The sequence below is a fragment of the Ochotona princeps genome, chromosome 17 (assembly GCF_030435755.1).
Source record: "Ochotona princeps isolate mOchPri1 chromosome 17, mOchPri1.hap1, whole genome shotgun sequence".
NCBI classification, from domain to species: domain Eukaryota; kingdom Metazoa; phylum Chordata; class Mammalia; order Lagomorpha; family Ochotonidae; genus Ochotona; species Ochotona princeps.
This window is the reverse complement of record NC_080848.1, coordinates 46934711-46962020: the sequence shown is the minus strand read 5'-3', so window position 1 is coordinate 46962020 and position 27310 is coordinate 46934711. Positions and strand designations below refer to the sequence as shown.

General features: G+C 51.9%; 1 protein-coding gene across 1 annotated transcript; it reads right to left on the bottom strand.

Annotated features, from left to right (window-relative positions):
* Positions 1-2873: 2873 nt before the first annotated feature.
* Positions 2874-25645, bottom strand: ADORA2B (adenosine A2b receptor). The gene is made up of 2 exons (XM_004599304.4): positions 25183-25645; positions 2874-3724 (listed from the first exon to the last, which is right to left on the bottom strand). The coding sequence occupies exons 1-2, from the start codon at positions 25515-25517 to the stop codon at positions 3058-3060; spliced, it is 1002 nt and encodes a 333-aa protein (XP_004599361.2). The 5' UTR covers positions 25518-25645; the 3' UTR covers positions 2874-3057.
* Between the last annotated feature and the right edge of the window lie 1665 nt (positions 25646-27310).

Here is a 27310-nt window from a genome sequence, read left to right as displayed (position 1 = left end):
GTGCCAGATTCGATGGCAGGGGGTCCAGTGGATCCCGGGGAGTCTGGCCTGGGATCTTCATTCTGCCTGCACAGTGGGTACTGGGTTCGTGAGCCCCAGTGGCAGGATGTCCATGATGGCCCATGTCATTGGCCCATGTCCTTGAGCCCGCCTGTGTGGTGGGTATTGGACCCATGAGCTCCAGGGTGGGGTCCAGCAGGGCTTGGGTCGCCTGGTCAGGCCCTGGGGCTCACCTGTGTGGTGGGTGCTGGGTCTGTGAGCCCCAGGGGTGGGGGTCCTGGTGGGGCCTGGGTCGCCTGGCCCAGGTCCTTGGGCCCATCTGCATCATGGGTGCTGGGTCTAAGAGCCCCAGAGGTGGGGTTCCAGCAGGGCATGGGTCACCTGGCCCAGGTTCTTGGGCCTGCCTACATGGTGGGTTCTGGATCCATGAGCCCTAGGGATTGGGAGTCCAGAGGGGTCTGGGTCTCTGAGCCCCAGGTGTGAGGGGTTTGGCGGTGCCCAGGTTGCCTAGCCTGGGTCCTTGGACCTGCCTGCCTGCCTGATGGGTGCTGGATCCTTGAACCCCAGGGGTGGAGGGCTCTGGCAGAGCCTGGGTTGCCTGGCCACGGGGCCTAGGACCCACCTGTGTGGTGGGGGTTGGGTCCATGAGCCCCAGGGGCAGGGGATCAGAAGGGGCCTAGGTCTCCTGGCCCATGTCCCTGGATCTGCCCAAGTGGTAGTCTGTGAGTCCCAGGTGGCGGGGGGGGGGGGGGTTGGTTGGTCCCAGGTCACATGGCCTGGGGCATTGGACCCAACTGTGCAGTGGGTGCTGGGTACGAGAGCTCCAGGAGTGCGGGTCCAGGGGGACCTGGGTCACCTGGCCTGGGTCCTTAGGTTTGCCTGTGTGGTGGGTGCTGGATCTGTGAGCCCCAGGGGTGGAGTTCTGGGGGGCCCAGGTTCTTGGGCCCACCTGCATGGTGGGTGCAGAGTCAATAAGCCCCAGGGTGGGAGGTCTGGCTGGGCCTGGGTCGCCTGGTCCAAGTTCATGGGCCCACATTTGAGAACTGGTCCTCTTCAGTGTAAAGGATGGTGTGCTGGATGGCCCACCATTGTACACACAGAGGTTATGGTAGCCCACTGCCACCTGCAGAAGACAGCTGGTACCATAGCAGAGAATGCAGAACAGAGCATATGGACAACTACCCCAACCAGACATTGACAGCAGATATCTGGGTGAATGGAGACTCTGAGGTCGACTGGACCAGCCAGTGGACATTGGAAGGGATTCCTCATCCATTCTATGGGCAAGATTGACAGCTTTTCAGAACTATCACATCCACCTGAAAGAACCCTTGCAGCACATTCCTCATGGTGACCCTGGGTTGGTATCGGGTGGACGCTCCCTTTCCTCAGGTACTGGGATGGTTGGGAGGCTGGGTATGGGCTCTCCACTTATCTGCCCCCTCTCCCCAGAAATGGGAAGAAGAGACAAAGGCTGGAAACAATGATCACACCCACTTTTCTCTAACCTTAGATCCTTCCCACCCTGACCAACTATGTAAGCATCATCTAAAATAATAAAAGTTTTTAAATATCCCTGGAAGTAATGAAGCATTGTGGGGTCAAATAAAACGTAATACTGCTCCAACCATTAGATTTCTCAGGGGACTGAATTACTAATTTTTCTTTTTAAAGAATGGAATGATAGCCCAGATGAGTAAGGAAAGCTTATATGGGTACAGATTCTTCTCCTTGGGTTCAGAAAATTATTCTGCAGTAATGAAAGATGAGAGCAAACATGTGGCTAAGCAGCCATAAGTGTGGAAAAGCTGGGTTCCTGGTGTCAGTATACTGGTGTCTTCTGTGCTATGCTGGTGCCACGCAGCTCAAATGGGCTGTGTGCTCAGATCATGCCTAGAAGAAAGCAAGGGCTGGTTTTGCGCTGCATGCATTTCTGGGTTTTGTAATAGGACACATTAAGGAGCAGACTGAAAATCCTGTCCTGGGTACTGTTAAGGAGTTTCTGTCTAAAGAAGAAAAGACAATCATGTTGGCAGGGACTGAGCAGAGATTCCACTGGAGCCCGAGAGAGAAGGGAGCGTGTGGCGAGAGGATGGAACCGGGAGGCTTCACCCCGGAACAGGAGCTTCTCGCCGCCAGGAGAGCATCCCAGAGGGGCAGGAGCCCCTGTCTCCAGTGGGGTCCCTCTAAGGGTGCCACAAAAGGAACTGAAGTAGGAGACCAGTTCGGGAAGTGAGTCCCCATTCTTGTGATCCCAAAACCTGAATGCAGGTAACACCTTTCAAGGTGTCTGCTACATAACAAACTTGGACTGAGCAGACTGAAATACAGGAAGCAGATGCAGCCTGTGCCATATCCTAAGCTGCTCTGTTTTTAACATTTTCTCTTCACCTAATATACACATTTAAGCCAAATTTGACTTCGTAAAATTTTCACAGTCTTGATTCCCTCAGCTCGGCCAAACTCACAATTCACTGCATAGGCTCTCTGAGAGGGAGGCTCGTAGAGGAGGGGCCCATCTCCCCAGTCTTTCTCTAGGGTAAGTTAACTGTATTTGTGAGAGGTTAGTACTTAAAATTGCTACCTGATGACAATTCTGCTCAGTAACTTCCAAGAATAGGATTTCCCTAAATTAAGACAGCGGTTTCTTGGTTGAAGAATTATTTAATTTTCCTAGTTGTCCTAGGAAGAAGATTTTTGAGTACAGCCAACTTTTCTTTTTCCATTGCTTCTAAAAAAAAATGCATTATAGTAATTCACAGTGTTTCACAGTAAAATGGTCTGCTATCTACCACAAATGAGGCAGATGCTCACGAGTCTTTTAGAATCTATCCAAGTCACTGGCATCATCCACAGAGTAACAGCAACTGAACAGAAGTATAAATATCCCTGTACGTGTCCACCCTTCAAGTCTGCTAGGTACGTATGACTGGATACATGGGAACTCCAGGAAGACGCTCATGAAGCTGGCCTGTCCTTTCACAAGGAGAATCAGCCAGTCGTATCCTGTCCTGTTTATTGTGAATCCGCGCCTTCTCAGAGAGGCGGGAGCCTGGGTCATAGGCCCATGCCGAGGACGGGCTGGGTTCTGGACTGCCCATTCCCACTCTTGGCATCTGTCTGGCACAGCACGTACCTGGAGATAATTCTGTGGAAAGTTTCTCGGAAGTCTCGGTTCCGGTAGGCATACACAATGGGGTTGACAACCGAGTTGGCGTGGGACAGGAGAATGGCCATGTTAATTGCCCACTTGGGCTTATCCTTAGCTCGAGCTGGCTGAAAGAGAGTGATGCAATTGATGGCATGCACTGGCAGCCAGCAGAGAGCAAAGATGCCCACGATCATGGCCAGCGACTTGGCCGCGTGGATCTCCCGCTGCAGGGTTGTTCTCGAGTGGTCCATGAGCTCAGTGCGCTGCAGCTGCCTGCAGGCCACCATGAAGATCTTGATATAGATGGCCAGCATGATGAGCAGCGGAGGCAGGACGCACACGAAGAAGTTGAAATAGACCATGTAGCTCATGGGGATCACGTTCTCAAAGAGACACTTGACGAGGCAGCAGCTTTCATTCGTGGCCCTGTCCCCAGGCGGCTCAGTGCAGTTGGCGGTGGCACTATCCCTACTGTTCCATCCCAGGAATGGAATCAGTCCGATGCCAAAGGCAAGGACCCAAAGGATGCCAATGACTCCTCTTGCTCGAGTCCCAGTGACCAAGCCATTGTACCTGTTCAGAAGGACAACACCACAGCTTTAGTCAGTCCACTGTGCAGTCAGGAAGACCCTGCCGCCACAGTCCAATGGCCCACCTCTGCTTTTGTTTCACAGTCAGTTAGCCCCAACAGCCGTGGAGATCCCCTCCCTGGCACCAGGGCCTAACCCTCCACACTGAGGACGTGTGAGCAGATACAAGCAGCTTTGCTCAAACAGGCTTGGGAAGACTTGACTTGGTAACTCTTCTCTGTTTAGTGATGAACAATGATTCAGATCAGAACAGTCCCTTAGTTAGCAAACAGCATGGAGACAGGGATGGTGTGACAAGTGAACAAGTTAACAGAGGAACATCAGGACTGGCAGAGATTGCAGTGTTAGAGGCCTGACGGGTTTCAGACAGAGGCCCTTGGGGTCAGGCAGACTGCCCGGGGCTCTGGGCAGTGGTCTTCCCATCTGCCCCAGGTAACAGCCGTGGTGTGGCTTGGCTCACAGGCAGTCATTTCTGAATAACTGCATTGCTGCAGAAGTGTCATCCTGCAGGTGCCCTGCCTGTAGAGAAATGCCAGTGGCAGAGTGGGTAACAGTCCAGAAACAGGAGGCTGCCATTGGGGTGCGCAGGTGAAACCACCCCTTATAATATCCCTATTCGAACTCCTGTTAGTCCTGGGCACTCCATTTCCCAGCCAGCTCCCTGTTAATGCATTTAGGAAGGCAGTAGAAGATGCCCCAAGTACTCGAACATCTGATATTCACACAGGTGACCCAGATGGAGTTCCAGGCTTCTGGCTTCAGCCCGGCCCAACTCCGGCTATCACGGCCATTTGGGGAGTGTCAGCAGGGAGAGCTCCCTTTTGTTTTTGTCATTCCACCTTTCAAATAAATCTTTAAAACAAAACTGGGCAATAGCAAATATTTTAAACCAGGAAATATTATCTAAAACCACTAAAAAGCATAAGTACCTTTTTAACATTTCACTATGAACTAGTCTACATATGTTTAAGGCAGAGTATAAACTTTGCTATTAATAACCGGCCCATCACAGGTACATGAAGTGCTGTATAAATGAATGCAGTCAATCTAATATGACGTTGAGTGAATTAAATCAATCTTCCTGTTGTCTCCTGGAAGACAGGATATAATCTGATTGATGTACCTTAGGACACATCCCGTCTGTGTGGAGTCCTCCTTTGCTTGCAGAATGAGGTCTGTCAGCATGGACCACAGGCCCAGTGCCTCCCTGGGTGCCCATGCTGTGCGCCGCATCTCACAGACACCTGTTCCTCTTCAAGGGTCACATTTCCTGGTCACCTCTCAGGCACAGGTGACCACTCCCACTCTGGCCCATGCACACACGTATCATGGATCCTAATTACGTATGTCCCCTCCCCTCCCCCACAACATCAACCCTTCAGGACTGGGCCTCGTCCCTTCACACTGGCACAGTGCCTGCACCCAGGAGGTTACTGATACCACCGTGGGCATCATGAACACATTCCTCCATCCTCATGAGTCACCCAACTTGTCTAGCAGCTTCACAGCCAGGTCCTACTTGTCAGGAGTATATGATGCCGTCGTTGGGACAGGCAGAAGAGCTGACTGTTTGCTCAGAAGTTAATGGAGGTCCTGCCACATCACTCAGTGACCCTGCATCTCCTCTGCCCCCATTTGGGTTCTTGTCAGCAACAGGTTGTTGTCTGTCACACAGCCAAGCATGCAGAGTCCCAGGACTTCAGGTCCAGGAGGTTGCTTGCCCCCAGCCCGGCCCTGTTCCCTCGTGCACCACTCACAGCGCTCAGCACATGGACAATGGCTGATTACACGTCAGGCCTCGAAGATGGATTCTGTCTGGAGCAGGCAAGTAGTGGTACATCGCCGCTTTGTGTGACTGTCCAGGGTGGTGATGTGAGGTGGTTCTAGACAGTGTGACCTCAACGGGAGTCTCCTAGTGGACCCCAGGAAGGATTTTACTTCATGATAAATGGAGAGAGATCCATCACAGGAACTCTGCCCCACTCTGATCTGTGTCTGCTCCAAATGTTGTGTTGCCTAGAGCTGCAGCAGCCATCCTGTGACCTTGAGGGACAAGCCTGAAGACACGGCCAAGGACAAGACAGAAGGAAGGAAACAGCCCAGGTCCTTGATGACATCTTTGAGGTACCAACTCTGTGGCCACCATGGCTCCATACTATCGTTTCCAGGGAGAATTACATATCTTGACTGCTTACGACACTGTCAGGTACTTTGTTATCTGCCAGCCAAAACATACCAACGGGAGGGGGGGTGGACGGGAAGGGTGGACACTTTTATATTTTCTTGATCAACTTATTTCACAGAGGAGGACACATAACCAAGTCAGCATACAATTCAAAGACCAGAAGCTGAGTGCACGCTCACAGGGGTGTGATCCTTGCACTACACCATATTTAAAAGATTCATTTAGGACCTGGCACGGTAGCCTAGCGGCTGAAGTCCTAGCCTTACATGCACCAGGATCCCATATGGACTCCGGTTCTAATCCTGGCAGCCCTGCTTCCCATCTAGCTCCCTGCTTTTGGCCTGGGAAAGCAGTTGAGGACGGCCCAAAGCCTTGGGACCCTGCACCAGTGTGGAAGACCCAAAAGAAGCTCCTGGCTCCTGGCTCCTGGCTCCTGGCTTTGGATCAACTCAGCTCTGCTCCGGCTGTTGCAGTCACTTGGGGAGTAAATCATCGGATGGAAGATCTTCCTTTCTGTCTCTCCTCCTCTCTGTGTATCTGACTTTGCAATAAAAATAAAATAAATCTCAAAAAAAAATTCATTTATTTGAAAGCTATAGTTAGAGGGAGTGGGGGAGAAACACATGTCCCATCTGCTGGTTCATTCTCCAGATGGCTGCAGCAGCCTGGGATGGCCCGGGATGAAGCCAGGAGCTTTCTCTGGGTCTCCCACGTGGGTAAGCAGGAGCCTACACATTTGTGGCATTTTTCTTCTGCTCTCCCAGGTGCATTAGTAGGGAGCTGGACTGGAAACAGAGCAACCAGGCACCTAACTTACTCATATGGGATGCTGGTGTCACTGGTGCTCACTTTACCTGATATGCCACACGGCCAGCCAACACCACCTCTTATTTAACATTGCATGCCCTGTACATACAGGCTGCTGGCTTCACACTGCCTCTCATAACTGGAATCCACCCACATCTGTACATCTCAAAATAGCTGGATCCTGCACTTGTGGACACCTGCTTCTGGCTAGCACACCGTCATCGGCTCACTTCCCTGCTTCATGCTTTCATTCAGATTTCTTCCTTTCTTATTTTGCTTGCTTCGTTTTTGTATTTCACATACATTTTCTTTGTTGCACTGTTTTTTTAGTTTTTAGCAGGTTCAATATGGTTCATAAATACAATTCTAAGAATACAATGAAATTCCATTTCTCCCTCTCTTCCTCCCCCGACACCTAGAGGTCTTTGGTGCCACAGGCTCTGTGAGGCACGGACACCTAGTCATTGCCCTCTTGGAAAACAAACACATGCAAATGAATCGTGAATTCTCCAAATGTGCAGGTTGCAATAATGAGGGAGAAACAAGGAGATTCCGATCCCGAATGGCAGGAAGCAAAAAGCTGCTGGATAGGAAGTGGAAAAGTCCAAGAGGAGGAGAGAGGAGTGCTGGTGGGCAGGACACGCTGAGGCGCAGGCAGGACAGTCTGTGGTCCCTCCCTAAAGAAGCCAAAGGAAATGAGAGCAGCTCAGCAGAGGTGGCGGCCAGTGTGTGCCAACAAGAACCTGAAACATGAGGGTCTTTCATGATTGGGGACAGGGGGAGGGAAGGAGCAAACACACTAGAAAGAGAGGTGGACGGAGCCAAGAGACAGGCTGCAGCGTGAGGTGCAGGGAGTGGTGGGAGTTTGGGGGCGAGGAAGAGCTTGGGCACCAGGGCCACGGGGGGGGGGGGGGGGAGGCTGTGGACACAGGTCCTGGTCACCCCAGAGCACAGCCTCGGGAAGTGGAGGTGGGACTTCAAGGTTAACGAGCCAGGGGAGCATGCAGAGCACTGGAAATCATTCTCTGGGAACCCCAATCTGTAGTCAAAGCTGAAATACATAGACCCATGTCTCTGTCCTACTGTCCCAGTGACACTGAAAGCATTTTAGGTAACTGAGAGCCAGTGTTCCTGTTCACAGGTCAACTCCCCAAATGGCTGCAACAGCTGGGGCTGGGCTTGGGCCAAAGTCCAGAGCTGGAATTCAATCCAGGTCTCCCATGTGGGTGTCAGGGACCCAATTTCCTAAGAGATCACCCTACCTCCTAGGGTCTGCATTAGCAGGCAGCTGTCGTCAGGAGGTAGGGCACACAGGGTGAGTCGCAGGCCCCTTAACTGGTTGAACACTAGACTCTTGGTTCTTCAAACTGTAAAGGATAAAAACAGAGCTCACGACCCAGGTCTCCATCGCGAATAAGTTATGCTCTCTAACCTCTCCCGAGCTGGCAGGTGGGCGTTCACGCTTATCAGCCTTTGAGCCACAGACCCAAACACCAAGTTTTAGAAACAGACACTGCAGTCCCCGTGTTAGACCGTTCGCAGCACAGCCACCCCAGCACCTACATCCCCACTCTGGGAAGCTGCAGCCTGTGTGCCTTCTCCTATTCAGCCCAAGCCTCGCAAGACAACAGCTGCCCACCACCACCAGAGATTTAGAACTTGACAGCTGCCCATCACCTGCGGTCAGACACAGATCCTCTCACTTTGCCCCAAGCAGACATTTCCCTGCTTAAGAAGCTATAGGCTCTCCAGTGCCCATCTGACAAATCCCAGCTCCCCTGGTCACCTGCCCATGGGCTGGGCTTCATGCTGTCCCCTCAGACACATCTGTTCTTGCCAGAGTTGCTGGCCGCTTCCAGGGAGCCCCTAATTGGAAGGCAGCCGGATGGGAACTGGGAACTGGAGGAAGGGACTTGCCTGCTACTCTCTTGGGAGGCAGACCAAGAGAGACGTGTGCTGGCTCTTTTGGCTGCTGGACACAGCCAGATTCTGCGGGCCTGGCTTGCGCAGGAATGCATTTGCTGAACACCAAATTCACTCACTCCAGGACCCACACTGGAGACACTGCTCTACTGTCACAGGGCAGCTGGCGCCCATGGAGTGCATGCCACTGACCCCGGGCATGGGAGGAGATAGGGCTGCAGCAGGAAGTGGGCAGGTGCCTCTGCACTGAGCAGTTCCTTGGTGCAGATCCCTGGCACTTCATGAAGGCTCTGCTTCTCTCCTCCCCATTGCCCCTGCCGTGTGTCCTCCCACCTCTCTCCCCAAGTTAGGCTCAGCCCTTTGCCTAAATACATGCCCCCCGCAGCTCCGCCCTTGATGCAGGCTCTGTACCCTCAAAATCCTGCTGTCTGCATGCATGGGGCCACATCCTCAAAGGCTCCTGAAAGACACAGGCCTCCACTGCAGAGGGTGTTGAGCCTGGCCGTGACGCCTGCCGGGCATGCAACGGACTAAGTGCCGGGCAGCAGAGAAGGGAACACAAAACCAGGGCAAGAAGAAGCCAAGCCTTTGCAGGTCTACACAAAAGGGGGTGTCCTGGGAAAACCTGGGCTCTGGGAAGTAGCAGTGCCCCAATACACTGTGTGTGTGCCCACACACGCATGTGTATCTGAACTCTGATCCATCCATTCTCTTTATAAGGAGCTCGTTAGCTAAGGAGATCAACAGAAAAACAGTCATGCGGAGGGAATCAACAAAAGGCACAGTGTGAGTGCTAGGATTACATAATACAAGGGGCTATGGCCAAGGGCCACACAAGTGCTGGCCTGTTGCCCAGGCAGGGTCTCCTGCTCTAACCAGGCCACCTTCTCAGCCTCAGAAATTAACTCCTAGCTCTCAGTTAAGATTCACGAGGGCAATCTCTGGGCAGGGACACTGAACGTGGCTTGTTCAGCCAGGGCCTGCAAAGAGCTGAGCTCCCCTCACACCCAGAGCGTCAAGCAGCCACCGCTAACAACTGCGCAGGGCTGGCATGTGGCACCCACACACGGAGCTGCCACTGCTCACTGAAGCTGGGGATTGCTTTTTTCCCCTTGTAAAAGATTTTACTGATTTTCAAATGCAGAGTTGCAGGAAAAAAGGGAAAGTGAGAGAGTGGGCAGGGTGGGGGTGGAGAGAGACAGAAATCTTCCATTTACTGTTTCACTCCCCCAAATGGCTGCTATGGCCTGTGCTAGACCACGTGGAAGCCAGGAGCCTGAAACTCCATCCAGGTCTCCCATGGGTGCAGGGACCCAAGCACCAGAGCCATGCATCCACTGCTTTCCCAGGAGCCTTAGCAGGGAGCTGGATTAGAAGTGGAGCAGCCCAGGACTCAAAATGGCGTTCATATGGGATGCCAGCACCATAGGCAGATGACGTCCTCTGCTGGCCTAGATGAACTGGCCATCATGTCCCCCATGTGCAACTGGACGTGCTGTCCACTGCCCAGGATTAGCAACTAAGGAGGCCCAATACTGATACATGCACTTCAAGGGGGGATCACACATCTTGTGATTTTTCCTGTGGCTGGGGTGTGAGTCCAGTAGCCTGAGGTGATCTGAGATTTGATTCTTGCATGTGCAAGCCAGTGCACAATCAGGTTTGGTTTGTCACCTGCATGAGCTGACAAACATACTGGTAGATGAAGCTGCCTGGTCAGTTCTACTCCAGCCTCTCCTCTCATGTAAACCAATGGGTTCTGCAGCCCAGCAAAACAAGACCACCACAGACCTGGTTCTCACATATACCAGTGGGTGTCATGATCTACTCAGGGTCACCCCCAATAACCCCCAATAGGTCCACCCCCAGTTTTCACTGCTGCAACCTAGTCCAGCCCAGCTCACATCCCACCCATGGGTGCTGCAACTTAGCTCAGCCCAACCTGCCCCCAGACCTAGTCCTCACATATGCTGACAGGTACCATGGCCTTGTCCAGCCTGGCCCACTCCCGGCCCTGATTGTCTTGCTCACCAGTGGTGGGTACAGCTTACCAGGAGAGTGCCCACAGTTTCCCTGCCAGGTATGCTCCTAGCCCTGGATCTTGCACCTGTCAGGGGATACTGGTCCAGACTGACATGATGCACACCCAGTCTTGGCACCTGCCAGCTGGTGCTGCAGCCTAACCTGGCTGGCCAGCACTCATTCTGCCTTTCCCTCATGCCAGCGGACAGTATACATTCTTAGAAAAACCTCATGTTCTTTAAAACTGCACACAGACAACAAGACTCGGGTTAAAATGGGGCAAGGGTAGATCACTCAAAACTACATAATTTGGTAACTATAGCACCAACAAAGTCACCCAGGCAAGTGGTCCAATGGAACAGATGCTGTCCCAGTGGATATCAAACCATACCCCCAAAACATCTACTAGAAATACTGGCAAAATGTTACCAACAGCAATAAGTGCCACAGCAGTGCCACCAAAGAGAGCTGACAGCCAGGGTGCTGTCACCATGCTGGGCACAGCAGCAGTGCAACCTGCTGCAGCCAAGATCCCCAAAGGCTGGACCCAGCTTCTGTGGAAGGGGTGCCAACATGAGGACGGGAGCTGTTTTTGTCTTCTCTGTCCCTGGGAACCCACGGGACCTCATTTGCACAGCAGTCACAGCAAAGGTTTTTCCTTTGCTGTTGAAAACTGGAACTATACTCCTCCTATTCCACCTCATTTGCTTAGGCAACACCAGATACGCAAAAGCAACGCCTGCCTTGTACCAACACCCTTCCCCTGGTCCCACCACTCATGATCTGGTCCACACCACAGGAATTCATTTGGAGGCAGTGCAGTCTCTACTGAAGTACACCAGGTTGGCTGCCCAGAGCACCTGTCCCACCTACCACCCATCACCTAACTCCATGCTGTCTCTTCCCCCTGAATGACCAGTGAGCCCTGTTATGACTTAGATAGGACTTAGCTCCCCAAACTCATGCAAATGTTTAACCCCCAAGTTAACAGCTCACTGATTAATGCTATTGGTTGATTGGTTTAGGGTGGACACTTGATGTAATGATGGCATCTGGGGTGGGCCTGGTGAGCAATGTGTGTGTTAGGGGGCGAGCCCTTGGAAGGTGGTTCTCATGAGGGAGCTGCTACATTGAGCTGAGGATGGCCCAGCTCCTCTGCTCTGCTTCCTAGTTCATGGTGCCGTGCAACTTTGCACCTGCTCCACCATGGCCAGTCACCAGATGCATGGGGCCATCTCACCCTGAACTAGGAACCCCCACATATTAGCTGGAATCAACTTTTTCAACCTTTCTGGCCCAAGAAGCTCCCCTCAGGTATTTCAGTTAATGAGCCCAAGGAAAAGCCACCCAATGTGCAGGCCAACAGAAGACCATGCCTTGCTCACTGCTCTACTCCTGCCCAGCCAGCAGGCAGGGGAAGAAAGCCTGCATGTATAAAACAGGATCAGAACACTGTGTGGCTGAGCATAAACATCCTCTCAGCATGGGCCCAGCAAGACAGCCTAGTGGCTAAATCCTCACCTTGCAAGCACTGGGCTCTCACATGGGCACTGTTTTGTGTCTCAGCTGCTCCACTTCCCATCAAGCTCCATGTTTGTGGCCTGGGAAAGCAGTAGAGGACAGCCGAAAGCCTTGGGTCCCTGCACCTGCATGGGAAAAAGCTCCTGGCTCCTGGCTTCAGATCGGCTCAGCTCCGGCCATTGCAGCCACTTGGGGAGTGAATCAGCGGATAAAGATTATGCTTTCTCTCCTTCTCGCTGTAATATGCCTTTCCAATAAAAATAAGTCATTCTTTTAAACACTCCTCTCAACAGCTCTAACCACAGCAAGATACATACGGTGGAGGATGGGGGCGTGATGAGTCTGGTGTGAGCTTCTGTTCATAGACTACCTGATGCTCCCAGGGCACAAGGGGACACCGTTACTATCAGCACTTGCCTCCTGTTCAGATTCTCCATGGAACCAAACCAGAAGGTTTATGGTTTACACACACATATATACATATATATAAATATATATAATAATTATCCTTACATAGTTGATTAGGGCACAAACAGTCAAGGGCTATAGGAAAGTAGGTAAGGGCTTGGCAGCGTGGCCTAGTGGCTAAGGTCCTCGCCTTGATCCCATATGGCTGCTGATTCTAATCCCGGCAGCTCCACTTCCTCTCTATCTGTCCTCCTCTCAGTATATCTGACTTTGTAATAAAAATAAAATAAATCTTTAAAAAAAAAAAAAAGAAAGTAGGTAAGACTATTAACCAGAATGTTCTTAAAGCATTCATTTCTTTTTTTTTTTAAACAAGCTAAATTCCCCAAATGAATGACATTCACTGACTGACCAGACATAAAGTAGACCTCCCTGATCTTAAATACAAGTCACTTTATCACCAATGGCAAAGACTAGTGGGGCTGCATTATGAACTGGTTTCCTAAAGACTCCTATTCACATTCTCACTCTAAGTAAAACATGCAGAAAACATGACGTAATTTTAGGAGAAACTAATACAAGAAACCTGTCTTTAAAAAAATCAAAATAATCAAAAAATAAAGCGAGAGTAAGTTTATTCAAGGAAGTGAACTTCAATGAAAAGACATTAATGAAAAATTGTGTAAGACACACATAAGTGGATTCTCCTGCCTAATGTGCATGGGTTCAAAGATACAGCATTCATTTTTAAAAAAAATATTCATGAACAGAAAAATAAACAAAAAATTTAAACTAGTATTCTAATGAAGAAGTAGAATTCACCAATTAAGGCCCAAGTTTTCAATTCTGCGATTATATCAATGAAACATTATTTATTTCAAACTTCTACAAGTGTGCAATGTAAGTCTTTATAAGTGTTCTCTGCTCCCCACCAGAGGCCACGGTGAATTGCCAGGACCTCCTCTCAGGTCAGGTTGAGTGCCTCTGGGGAGGTCATTGGTTCCTAAGGGACTCTGAGCTACTCCAACAAATGCAGGTGTTGTCAGACCTCATGGTGGACTTTGCTCTGCCCACTGCCACAGGGAAAGGCAGGCAGCAAAAAAGTCACTGTCCTTTGCAGCCACCTGAGGACAGCGGGTGCAGAACGCAGGCAGCTGGACACAGAGACAGCATGCACTCGGTTGCTAGCACGGCCAAGCTAACTCACCCAGCAGACTAAGGGCAGGGGCCAAGCCCAGGCTTCCCAAATTCTGACCCCATAATTCAGACTTTGAAATACATAAAAAAAGAAGTCAACGTCTTTAAAGACCAAAACTAAAGAACACACACATAAAACTAAGATTCTGTTTCAGACCTCAGGAAATTAAGGAGATTTGTTAAATGCAAACATGTCTTTTGCTGGAACCTGCATTGGAAAAAAAAAAAAAAGACCAATTAAGGGCCTGTCGCAGTGGCTCAACAGGCTAATCCTGCCCCTTCAAGTGTTAACATCCCATCTGGGCAACAATTCATGTCCTTCATACTCCAGTTCCCATCAGCTCTCTCCTTATGGCTGGAAAAACAGTAGAGGATGGCCCAAGTCCTTGGGCCCCTGTACCCATGTAGAAAACTCCTGTCTCCTGGCTTGGGATCAACACAATCCTGGCCATCGCAGCCATTTAGGGAGTGAACCAGAAGATGGAAGATCTTGGTCTTTGCTTCTCTCTGTATTTCTGCCTTTTCAATTAAAATAATCTTTAAAAAAATAAAACCAATCTATAACTAGGATGACTGGGGACATCTGACTGTAGCCGGTAGCGTCTGCTGGGACCCCTGAGCATGGGGGGTGGCTTTGTGGTGGAGGATTCACCTGCTGAATGCAATGCCAGCACCTCATTTTACACTTCCTAGATGTTCCACTTCCCACCCAGCTCTCTGTGAATTACCCAAGAAGGCTGCAGGAGATGGCCAAGTACTTGGACCCCTGCCACTCTTGTGAGAAACCAGGCTGGTGCTGTAGGCTCCTGGCTTTAGCCTGGCTCAGAAACAGCTGTTGCGGCCATTTGGAAAGATCTGTCACTGTGCCTTTCAACGGAAAAAGTCACGAGCCTGATAGTTTTGCATAGTGGATGTTCCTATTTTTGAGAAAGTAAAAAGCAAATATTGTGAATTTACATGAAAGATCTATAGGAATTCATTGCACGCATTTTACAACTTACAAGTTGTGAAAAAAACACACTGCTTCAGAATGACTCATCTTTAAACCCACAGACTGTCTTCAGTTAGTCAAGTTTTATATATATACACAAGCGTGTGTATGTGCATATATATGAGTGTTTGTGGTACATGTGTGTGCATATATATATATATATACAATATATATGAGTGTGGTGCATGTGTGCGTGCGTATATATACAACAGCCCCAGCTCCTGAAGCCATCTGGGATCGCTTCTCGGCCTTTCGGCTAAGATCAAGTGTGGAGCCATCTGTGGGATGAACCAGTGACAGAAGACCTCTCTCCCTACTCCACCACGTACACATCCCTTGTTTTCTCTCCCCTCTCCTCCACCATTACCCATATTTCTCTATCACTCTGCCTTTCAAAGAAACAGATATATACATCTTCAAGAAAGATGGGATTCAGCACTATGGTGTGACGGGTAAGGCTGCTGCCACCTGCAACACCAGCATCTCATAGGGAAGTCGGTTTAAGTACCAGCAGCTCTACTTCCCATCCAGCTCCCTGCTGATACACCTAGGAAACTAGCAGAGGATGGCCCAAGTTCTTGTGCCACTGCACCCACGTGGGGGACCCAGAAGAAGCTGCTGGTACCTGGCTTTAGACCAGCCCAGCCCCTGTCAGTGCAGTCATTTGGGAAATTAACCAGCAGAGAGAAGATCTCTCTGTCTCCCTTGCACTCTGTAATTCTTGAAAAATATCAAAGAAAGCTTTAAGAAGACAAAAAGATGGCAAGTACCTGAGGAGCAGGCTACAAGGGTAACTGGATTCAGACAGCTCAGAGAAGAGTGGCTCCCCAGTGCTGGGTGGAGGTGGGCTTGGAGCCACAGAGATGGGGTGGGGACGGTTTACAAAGTGCTCCTCACAGAACCTGGTTCTGTAGGTCTCGCCAGAAAGTTGTATACTACACTGCAGCAGTGGAAACTGAGACATGGACAGAAGCTGCTCTAGGAGGCAGGACTCTCAGCGGCGGGCGTCAAGCATAGCAGGTGATAAGCAGAGAGCAGAGCTTGAGGGAGGCGCAGGCACTCTAACACATTCAGATGGAAAAAGGAAGGGAAGGTGTGTGCAGAGGCCAAAGGAGCTGGGTCCGCAACCAGGCGGAAGCACTGATCCCAACTCCCCACAACTTACTATAGTCCTCACCCACAGGGACCTTAAACAACCCAGGTCCCACTTAGTGCAAAATGCCCAGCCTTCATGATGGTATCACCCAGCTGCCCACAACTCAGGGACTCACCCTGGACTCTTCCCTCTCCCTCAGTCCAGCATCTACCCAAGTTACCAGGTCCACGTGTGCCCTGCTATCATGTCTAGCAGCCAGAAACACATCACTCAGCATGCCCACTTACTGGCCAGTCACCTGAGCTGACGAACAGAGGCGGACCTATGCCCACTGATCCCTGCTCTGCCCGGTCCTGGGCAGCCACACTTCTTGGGTCAATTCACTGACTAGTTTTTTTTTTTTAATTCTATGGTACAATTATTTAGGGTCTGGAATAAACCCCACCCCAAATTCCCACCACTGACGAGTTCTACTGACCTCTGCTCCTTGAGACTCCTGCCTTGGCCTTTTGGGTGGCTGGGTGGCTTTCCTGGAGGCCCCTCTGCTCCAGACCCTAGCAGACTTCTTGGCTGATATCAAACACCAGCCCTTGGGGGCAGAAGTCACATTGCCCCCATCTCAGAGGCCCCCAGACTCCACTTCTATCCCACCACCTTTACCCCAGCCTTTACTTTCTTCCCTCTCTCCTGGACAACAACCAAGGAGAACATCCTGCCAGCTGCCCACAATGACCACTTTAAAAGGCCTATGGCAGATGTTTGTATAGTTTATGCTGGTACCTGGGGTGCCTTGGTCAAGTCCTGGCTATTCCACTTCCGACACACCTTCTTGCTAGTATCATCCCAGGAGGCAGCAGGTGACGGCTCAAGTACTTGGGCCTCCACAACTGACATGGGGGACCACTGGTTGTTGTGGAAACGTCAGGGAATAAACCAGTGGATGGAAGATATTTCTCTCTCTCTCTTTGTTCTTCCCTCCATCCTTCCCTTGGTCATTCTCACCACAAATAAATAACTTAAACATGCTCTAAAAGTTGGGTGATCTACACGATATTGGAAGTCACGTCTCTTCCATCTCTAATTTTAATTTTCAGAGAAAATTTGTGATCTAGACAGGAAGCAGACTAAATTGTGTATACTTTTCAGCAACAGATTGCTTCTGGAAATAGAATCCACTTGACATGGACAACAGAGCTGTCTCCTTCAGCAGCCTGGGGAACATTGCAGCAGGACCACATTTCTGGCCACCAAGCACTCTGTTCCTTTCTGGAGCAAATTCTCCTAAGAGGTGCAGAAATAAGATACCATAGATGCTGGTAACCAAGCTCTAGCTATTGGAAACGCCACATACAGCTCAGAAAGTTTTATAATAGTTACAAAATAAATGCAAATGACATAAACCTTGACAATATAAAAAGTAGTAGAGGAATATGTACATGCTCAATACACTGCAGAAGATAATGTAAGAAGTAACAGATAACACCTCTCACAGGCAAACTGGGAACCCGGAAATCAGACACGGGCGACTTTCCATCCACAACTTAGTCTGTACATAGAGTTTCAATTTTTTAAAACATCATGAATTATGATGTTAAATTTTGATTACTTTCATTTTATTTGAAAGAGAGGAATGTGACCTCCATCCACTGGTTACTTCCTAAATGCCCACAGTAAGCAGGGCTGGGCCAGGCTGCTGACAGGAGTCTGGAACCCCACTGTGGGAGCCACTGACTGTTGCCTCCAAGGGCGCATGGGAAGTAGGGTCAGGCAGACAGCCAGGACTCGTACCAGGCCAGTACAGGATGCAGGCATCTAAGCTGTACTGTAACTGTGGTGTCAAATGCCAGTCCACGAGTTACCTTCTTGAAAGCAAGATCTCTATTAGGTAAATCTCTATTACGCAAAGAGTCAGTAAGGGTGATAGAAACCAGAAGTAGGAGATGGCACTGTGGTGCAGGAGGTTAAACTGCCACCTGAACGTTGGCATCCCATTTGAGTGCCAGTTTAAGTCCCGGCTGTCCACTTCAACTCTGCCTTTCAAACAAACATATATAAGTTTAATATATATACATATACTTATTTCATATACATACATATACAAATATAAACATAAAATTTTAAAATTTAATAATTTCAATATATTACACAAGTATATAAATATGATTGTGTGTATTTTAATATATAATATTTAAGTATATAATTTTTAATAAAATGTATATATATTTTTAAAAACCAAAAGTAGAGACCTGGAAAGGCAGCAAGGTGGGAACACATGTTTTTCTATTTTTCTTGACAGTAAGTAGTGGTATCTACAACCAGAACAGCAGACTGAAATAGTCTCTGGAAAAATCAAACTATGACAGAAATCGGAAGGAACTGGTGCTGAGCAGCTAGGGCTGAGCCCAGTGCTCACTCAGGGCAGGCAGGCAGTAGCTGCTGCTCCAAGGAGGCGGTTCAAAGGCAGGGGCCACCGGGAGAAGCTCATGCTGGGGATGCCCCAGCACAAGGCTGCTGAGAGGCTGGGGGAGAAGCTCACTCTTCCTCCTGCACCCTTTGGTGTTTGGGAAAGTTTACCTCTGTGCCTCCTGGCTGACCTCTACTTCAGAAAAACATACAATACTTCACAGATTTGCCAGGAGGACAAAATCCAGCCCCAGAGCGAAGCTCCAAGCCTCCAGGGCGGACCTGCTGCTCCATCTAATCCACTCTGGCCCTGAACCCCACGTGGAGTCTCTGCTCCCTTGTACAGGCTCACTCCCACCCACCATGGACCCTCTAGAAAAGGTGCGCCACCCCTTCTGATTGCATGAGGAGCTGCCCTCCAGGGCCTGTGAGAGACTGAGCAGGCTTGCCCCAAGTTCCTGCTAGGGCTCTCAGTGTCTCCAGCCTGCTACTTCAAGATCAAGAGCTTAAGCAAGGCTCAAACTGAAGCTTCCAGGGTTGGGCCCTCCCACCCCTGTCCAAGCAGGGAGGTGGAGGCCTGGGCGCCTCAGCGGTCCCCGCTGCCCTCAGTCAGGTCCAAGGGACATCCCACCACCCATGAGGCAGAGCCCATGACGGGGTAGCTGCACTGGTTTGTGTCCTTTCGAACATTTAAAGGGCCCCCATCCAAAGTGCCAATGTACTCATACAGCCATCACTGAAGGGCAGACCACTCCTGAAGGGGGTGAGTGTCACTTGCTGGGGGCTCCTGGGGAGACACAGGGGTCTTTGCTCCTGGCCTCTGTGCATGTGGCCTGGGACTAACCATACCCAAGCCTCTGTCTCCTCGGGTCTGTGAAGCGTCTGACCCCATGAGTGGTTGGCAGGGGTGAGACACACCAAAAAGGCTTCAAAAACAGCGGCAGCCACTCACAGTCACACTGCAAACCCAATGTCTGAGAAGATCCTTCCCCATTCCTGTCCTAGCAAGCAGAGCCATGCCAGCAGAAGAGCAAGGTACACAGATGTCCCCCTAGTGCCCAGCAGGCAGAGCCCGCTGTAGCCGGAGATCCCTTGGACCCAGATTACTGTCACAAAAATGCCATTCACCTTCGTCTCCCTGCTCACACTGAGGGCAGCTGGGCCCGCTGGGTGGCTGTGGGTACAGCCCCATCTACAGAGCAGGCTCCTGCTCTCTGGGGGCTCTGGACCAGGTCCCCCTTCCTCACCTTTCAGAGGGAATGCGCCCCAGGCTATCCCCTGCCCAGTCCTCACATGCTTCTAATCAGCAGCCAGCCAGGACTGGGCTGACTCTACCCCAGGGAGGGGACAGGACCTTTGATGCCCTCCACAGTGGATGATGTCAGAGCTCAGCAGGTCCAAAAGGACCCGAGTGACCACAGCAGGATCTCCGCTCCTGCCCAGACATGCACATGCCCACCAAGGAAGCTGCGTGCCTAGCAACAGCCCCCAGCCAGGCTGGAGGCTGAAGTTTTTTGTTATAAACGTGGCCACACCCGAGAGCCACCTGGTGCCAGGGTTAAGGTTGTTGCTCCAGGCTAGGAGGCAGAGTTGAGAGGACTGTGTGCCAACAGCAGAGGGCAAATGACAAGCAGAGTGACTCCCTGATGGAAGTAACAGGACCCGCACACGACAGGAGGAGCCAGACGTGAGCATCTGCAGACACCTGTCCTCAGCCCGGCCCTGGCCCCTGCTGGCTGGCTCGCAGTCCCAGGATACCTTCGGGCCCCTATCTGCCCCGTCCTCCCTCAACTCGCCCAGAACTCTGAGAAGTTCTCATTTCCTCATCTAAGACTGACTGGATGAGCTTTCCTTCTGCCATCATGCGCCAGAGAGCTCAGGCCCTCCCTCCCCATATCCTTTTCCACATGGTCCACCCACCCCACCCTGGCTGTGCCCTTTGGAATGCCCACCCTGATGCATGCTTCCTTCATTTAGTCGCTCCTGCTTTTATCCCTGGCGTGGGTCCCTACCATCCAGCCAAGCATCGAGGTAAGTGTTGGATCCTAAAACAAAATAAAACAAAACCCTAGTGTTGTGGCACAGCAGTTATACCACCACGTGTAATGTTGACATCCTATATAAGCACTGGTTCAAGTCTCAGCTCCTCCACTTTTAAAAATTTATTTGTTAATTTTATTACAAAGTCAGATATACAGAGAGGAGGAGAGTCAGACAGAAAGATCTTCTGTCCACTGATTCACTCCCCAAATAGCTGCAATGGCCAGAGCTGTGCCAATCCAAAGCCAGAAGCCAGGAGCCAGGATCCTCTTATGGGTCTCCCATACAGGTGCAGGGTCCCAAGGTTTTGGGCCATCCTTGACTGCTTTCCCAGGCCACAAGCTGGAAGCTGGATGACAAATGGGGGCTGCTGGGATCAGAACAGGCACCCATATGGGATCCCAGCGTGTTCAACGCCAAGTGCTAGCCCCTCCTCCACTTCTGATTCAGCTCCCTACTAATGTGCCTGGGATGGCAGTGCAAGTTGGCCCACATGCTTGGATCTCTGCCACTCACATGGGAGACCCAGACGGTGTTTCTATCTCCTGGCTTCAGCGATGATGCAGTCAATTTGGGATAGTGAAGCAATCAATAGCTAGAAGATCAAGCTCTCCCTCTCTCCCTGTAACTGCCCTTCGGGTAAACACTGAAACATATTGAAAAGCTGGATTCACAGAATGAAGCAGAGAAGGAGAGAAAGATCTTGCTTCCGCTGGTTCACTCGCCAAGTAGCCAAAATGGCCAGAGCCAAGCCAATTCGAAGTCAGGAGCCTGGAGCTTCTTCCGGGTCTCCCATGTGGGTACAGGGTCCCAAGGCTTTTGGCCATCCTCCACTGCTTTCCCAAGCCATAAGCAGGCAGCTGGAGGGGAAGTAGAGCAGCTAGAATAAGAGCCAGCACCCATATGGGATCCCTGGCATGCAAGGTGAGGATTTAGCCACTAGGCCAACCCCGGGCCCAAACAGGTAAATCTTTAGAGAAATGAACACACGCACAGAAAGCTCTGAAGGCTGAAGTCTACAGGGATGCACGCTCTCCAGAAGCTCCAGGCAGAATTCCTTCTGCAGCACTGCCAGCTTCTGCTGATCTCGAGGCTACCCCAGGCTCTGCCCCAGAGAGGAGGGGCCCGCCCAGACAATCCGGAGAGCGTCTCCCATGGGGATCCATAGGCTGCGCTCTTTTCTGCAGGTTTTGGGATTTCAAACCAGTACATCCTTCTTTCAGGGCCATCATTCAGCCCACTGCAACAGGAAGGCTCTGGAAGAGGAAAATGGCCATTGACACAGGGGCAGGAAGGCAGAACTCAAGGAGGGGAGTCCTCGGAAGGCTGGGTGTGTGTGGGGGGAATCCAGAACTAAACATTTTCTTACCCAGCTTTCCTTTAAAACAACATTAAAGGTGAGTTTCATGGCATAGGGGTTGCTGCTCAAAAATAGGTTTTGGGGCCCGGCGGCGTGGCCTAACGGCTAAAGTCCTCACCTTGAAAGCCCCGGGATCCCATATGGGCGCCGGTTCTGGTCCCAGTAGCTCCACTCCCCATCCAGCTCCCTGCTTGTGGCCTGGGAAAGCAGTTGAGGACGGCCCAATGCATTGGGACCCTGCACCTGCGTGGGAGACCCGGAAGAGGTTCCAGGTTCCTGGCTTCGGATCGGCGCGCATCGGCCCATTGCGGCTCACTTGGGGAGTGAATCATCGGATGGAAGATCTTCCTCTCTGTCTCTCCTCCTCTCTGTATATCTGGCTGTAATAAAATGAATAAATCTTTAAAAAAAAAAAAAAGGTTTTATAAAAACACACAGAGCTCCCTGTGGAGGTCACATGCTTACTGACTTTAGAGTCTGTTCAAAACTCTCTAACATGCACCTCCAGGAGGGGACAAGCAGGCCCTGCGGGAAGCGAGGGGGACACTCCAGGTCCACAGACATGTCTTTGCTTTCTATGGACCCAGCCAGCCACGCATTCCCCAAGACTCCCTTCTCCTGCCAGAGGGGACAGCAGCCAGCCTCAGCCCCAATGAAAACTTAGTACCATACCACCAAGGAAACTGAGTCCACGGGACAAGGTAAGGCAAGGCAGGACAGAACAAGTCAAGGTCAGCCCTCAGCTCAGCTGTGGACGTGGAATGAGGGAGGAGCAGACAGATGAGGCAGGAACACGTGCTCCTGTCTGGACCAGCCAGAAAGTGACATGAGAGCGTGCTTGTGGGGGACAGACACCTGCACCCGGGGCTCCACGTTAATACCATCCACTCCTGGTGACAGGACTGGAACTGGACTCTCTGCCAGCACCCACATCAGGGACCAGCGGTGCGTAAGATCAGAATAAACAGACCCCCCATCACCCTGATGGGAGAGGGACCCTTCTTTTTCAAGTCAGGATGTCATTTTTGTGCCCAGCATCACCTGAGGGCTCCTTTTTCCTTCTACCTTGTCACCTCCCCCAGGTTAGCAGACACCTGGTCAGCTGAGTGGCAGGTACAAGCTGTGATCTTGAGCATCACAGGGGAGCCTTGGGGGTGCCTCCTGGGCATATGGGGTCAGTGAACAGGGCCAGTTCTAGGGTTGATTCTGCCTGGGGGAGATGCAGGGCCTCACACCTGGGACCCTCATTCCCTAGGCCTCACCCTTCTCTCTGCTAAGCTTTGTGACGGGAGATGACTTATCCCAAAAGGGGCCCTACTGACTTTTCTCCCACTGTGCAAAGTCACAGTTTAGTGATCTCAAACTTTAGTGAAACCCAAATCCTTGGTTAGAGATACTAGTGTGGTGGGAATCCCTGGCACCTGGCAAGGCAGGCTCTGCACTTCATCTTGGCTCGTGGGGCGCACAAACTGGAAACTGGAAAGGGAGAAATCGCTGGGAGCAGAAGGCTTGCCCAGGCTCCAGCCCGGGAGGGCGAAGCTATGAAGGCCTTCCTCTGGTCCACAGAGTGGGTGGTAGTGCCACGGGCAGCTCACATGTTCCTACTCTCAGACACGGGGGCCTGACCACACACACCCCTCTTCCACACCTCTCAGCCTCCTGGCCACCCCGAGGGCATTCTTCCCTCCCAGCAAACGCAAAGCAGAAGTTAGGGGTCTGTGATTCTCCTCTTTCCCCACTGCTACACCAGTTGTTTGAAGATCCCGCCCAGTCCTGTTAGGGCAGATTTAAATATTAATGAAATTTCCTGCTGCGTACAGCATGGCAGATCCTTCCAGGAACTCGTAAGTGAGCCGGGGTGTCTCTGAGTCTCTACCAGGGAAAAGGTCCAGGGGGTACCATTAGATGGGCAACTATCCTGGAACAGGTGACTGCCAAAAGGCCAACAAGTATCCACTAGGATCCAATAAGCAGGGAAGGGATGGGGGAGAGAGGAGAGGTGGGTGTTGTATGCCCCAACCCTTGGAAATCCCTGGGTTCTCAGCATACCTGACAAGTTACTTGCCATCTAATGGTGTTCAGATGCCAGAGGCCGCAGGATGCAGAACAGCCCACACGGCCCTCAGCCTGGCCATGCAGGAGGTTCCTATTCACCAGGACTCAGAACATAAGCCGAGAGACCAGCCTCTGGAAAAGGCATGTGGGAGTACTCCCTTGCTCAGTTCCCAACAAACGCATTTCCCTCACAGCCACCAGAAGACTACAGGCAGGGTGCTCCTCCCTAGCCCCAAATGCTACTTCCACACACAGCCCTGTAGCATGGCTGGTGGCACAGGTGGGCGCAAGGCGTCAGCTCCTCGCTCAGGTCCCAGATCTGCCACTCACTCCAGATGTATCATGCTGAGCAAAACTAATCTCCCTAGAGCTGCCACTCCCACATCTGAAACACAGAGGTAACGGCACCTGCCCTCTGGGATTACTGCCACGATCATTTACAATAAACTGCCTGGCACTTAGCTGGCATTCAGTGAGTGCCCTTCCCTTCCTTCCGGCTGCTAGGAATTACTGTCCCAGTCTCAGCTCTAAATCTAAAGACTCCCGAGCTCACCTCTGAAATGCCAAAGGGGTGCCAGGCACCAGGCACCTAGGAGGCTTTCAACAAACCCTTAACTTGTTAGCCAAGCCCGGGAATCCACACACCCTGTTGCTGGCTGGCTCCAACCTCCAATACTAACGTTCTTCAGTGCCGGAGCAAGAGTGGACAGGTAACTTTGGAAATCCTGGCAGTTCTTCTCAGCTCACTGCGACAGGGCAGCAGAGATAAACTAAGTCACACAACAGCATGCGGACTGAGGCTGGCGGACAGTGTTTGGCAAACCCAGAAGCGCTGTAACTCTTTTAAAAGCCTGTGCACACGGTGATTTAAGTCACCGTTAAACATGCAAGGAGTCAGTAGCGTTCTTCAAAGCTACCCAGGCCCTTCTCTCGGATCAGCACACCCCGAGGCTGGGTTGTCAGCAGTACTCACTCCGACTGGAGGGATTCCCTCCCTCCACCTCCCCAGACCCCCGGCACTTGAGCCACAGTTCAGCGGCTCTCCTGACCCTGTGCTGTGCAGTGGCCAGTGTGGGCTAGGAGAAAACAGCCTTCCGCACAGGAGTGGAGATGCGATATACAACCAATGCCCACCACCCACAACCCATGGGGCATCTCTCCTGGCGCCATGTGCTGCCCTCCCAGGCATCCCTACGGTTCTCTTAGAGGGATGTGCAGTCAGCACACTCCGGGAAGCACAGAAGCCAACAGGATCCTGCTCTGGGTCATCGACAAGGTCTGGACAGCTCAGTCACAAGGTCTGCAGGGCTGTCAGCAACCTCCAGGCTGGGAGGCGCAACTCCTAGGACCCTGCCCACTGGGGGTCCCCAAGGGCAGGAACTTGGGCCAGGAGAGGGGCTTCAGGGTTGTGGGACGCCACACGCACGCCTCACCTGAGCGGGAGGCAGATGGCCAGGTACCTGTCAATGGCCACGGCCAAGAGGCTGAAGATGGAGCTCTGGGTGAGCATTAACACGAAGCAGGCGAGGAAGAGGCAGCTGTGGAAGTCGGTGCAGAAGCCCAGGCTGATGGTGATGGCAACGGGGATGGCGAACAGCCCCACGGCCACGTCTGCCGCCGCCAGGGACACCAGAAAGTAGTTGGTGGGTGTCTGCAGTGCGCTCGATATGCCCACCGCGGCACATACCAACAAGTTGCCCGCCACCGCCAGCACGGAGATGACCAGCTCCAGCGCCACGTACAGCGCGTCCTGCGTCTCCAGCTGCATGGCAGGAAAGCCCCAACCTCGGACGTTGCCTTATCAGTGCCGAGCCAGGCGTAGGGCAGCCGCGTGGGCCCCGCAGGGCACGGCCGGAGAACCCGGACCGCGCCTTCTCCAACTCAGGATGTGAGCTGCCGGCTCCCGCGCTCACTGCCAAGTTCTAGGGGCGAGGGGCGGGGGAAGCAGGGGGCGGGAGGGTGGGCGGGACCCAAGAAGACCGCGGCGCCCATTGGTGGCCATGCCCGCTCCTCTCGGACTCCCAAGCCAAACGCCTTTGCTTAACTGAAGCCCAAGTCTACGCCCACACATGACCACTCTTGATCTGGCAGTGGGCGGTGTCCTTGCGGTAGCGAACGTCTAACCTGGACAAACCCCCAACTTTTTCCCCCAAGTTGGAACTCGGATGCCCAACAGATCCGCACTGCCTGCCTCCCGACGCAGCTCCCCAGTAAAGCAGCTCTTCCACCAGGCACGGTGCGCGAAGCCACTGATGCCCGGTGCCGCCGCCTACGCACCCGGGCTCTGCTCTGACGGTTACACACTGACTTACCAACTTTCCCCTCGGGCTGCCTGCACCCAAATTGCAAGGATCCCGGGGAGCGGGTGCTGCTTATGGCCACAATCCAGAAGGCTTACTCTCGCCCTCCGACCTTAGGACACGCTCCCCGTCCTTCACTTCCTGCCTACCTCCTTTAAATATCAGTGTTCCTGGGGCTCGCCCTTTATCCTTAACAGGACCTGGATCAGCAAAGGCTTCCACTGCGGTCTTCACATCCTAAACTCTCAATTCTCTTCCTTCCAGCCCTAATTGCTTCTGAACATCCCCCAAAGCTTGCCCCCCCCCCCTCCATTTCATGCCCCCAACACCCGTGCTACTGCGTCTGGGATTGACAAGCTTACTACACCCAGCTTCTGCCAGCCCCATGCCCAAATGCTCCTGAGTCCAAGCGAAGCCGTGTCCCAGGTCCCTGGCTCACCACCTGCTCTTGCCACCCTGGTCCTCACTGATCCCTCAAGCTTCTCACCAACGCCATCTTTCTAGAGCACTTTTGGCAGTACCATTTCTCCACCCGAAAGCCTTTTGCTAGGAGTCATCAAACAGGATGGCTAAAGGAGACTGTTGGGCAACAGGAAAACATGCTTGCAAAATGATGTTAAGGGAAAAAAAACAAAACACGGGCGTGACCGCTAACAGGGTACAGGATTTCTTTTCTCAAAACATTCTAAATATGGTACGCGTTTTTGTGAATATACCAGAAAACCACTGAGCTGTAGGCTTCATGTGGGTGAACTGCATGGTTTATGGATGTAGCTATAACAACAGAAAGCCCTCAGCCTCCAGCGGGCCTGCATAGTAACATGTACCCATCTAACAACAAGGACAACAAAGCAGAGGTCACTCGCAATCCATGTTCTAGCTGGGGGCAATGATGCAAATGCCCCCACCAAGAGTCCTGCTGAAGCCTCTAGCTGGGAGTCGGGATTCTTCACTGAATTAATTTGAAAATCAGAGTTTACTCTCCGAGGTGACACCACCACCCAGGGCTGGGCCAGGCTGAAGCCAGGAGTCAGGCACGCAGTCTGGGTCTCCCCCTTGGGTGGCAGGGACTGGCCATGCGAGCCATCAAGTGCTGCCTCCCAGAGCGCACACTGGTAGGGAGCTGGCGGGAAGCAGAGGAGCCAGGACTCTCTTGGGCTGCACGAGTGCCAAAGAGAACCTGATTGGCTGAACCACCCACCGTCTAGGCCCCCATCAATCACGCTGAAACTTCATCTCCACTGGAAAACACAAGGAGGAC

What these genes read in the sequence shown, in the direction of transcription:
- ADORA2B (XM_004599304.4), bottom strand. Translation starts at nt 25,517, where the DNA reads ATGCAGCTGGAGACGCAGGACGCGCTGTACGTGGCGCTGGAGCTGGTC. An exon ending in GCCATCTGCCTCCCGCTCAG is followed by an intron (nt 3,725 to 25,182) that starts GTGAGGCGTGCG and finishes CCTTCTGAACAG; the next exon opens with GTACAATGGCTTGGTCACTG.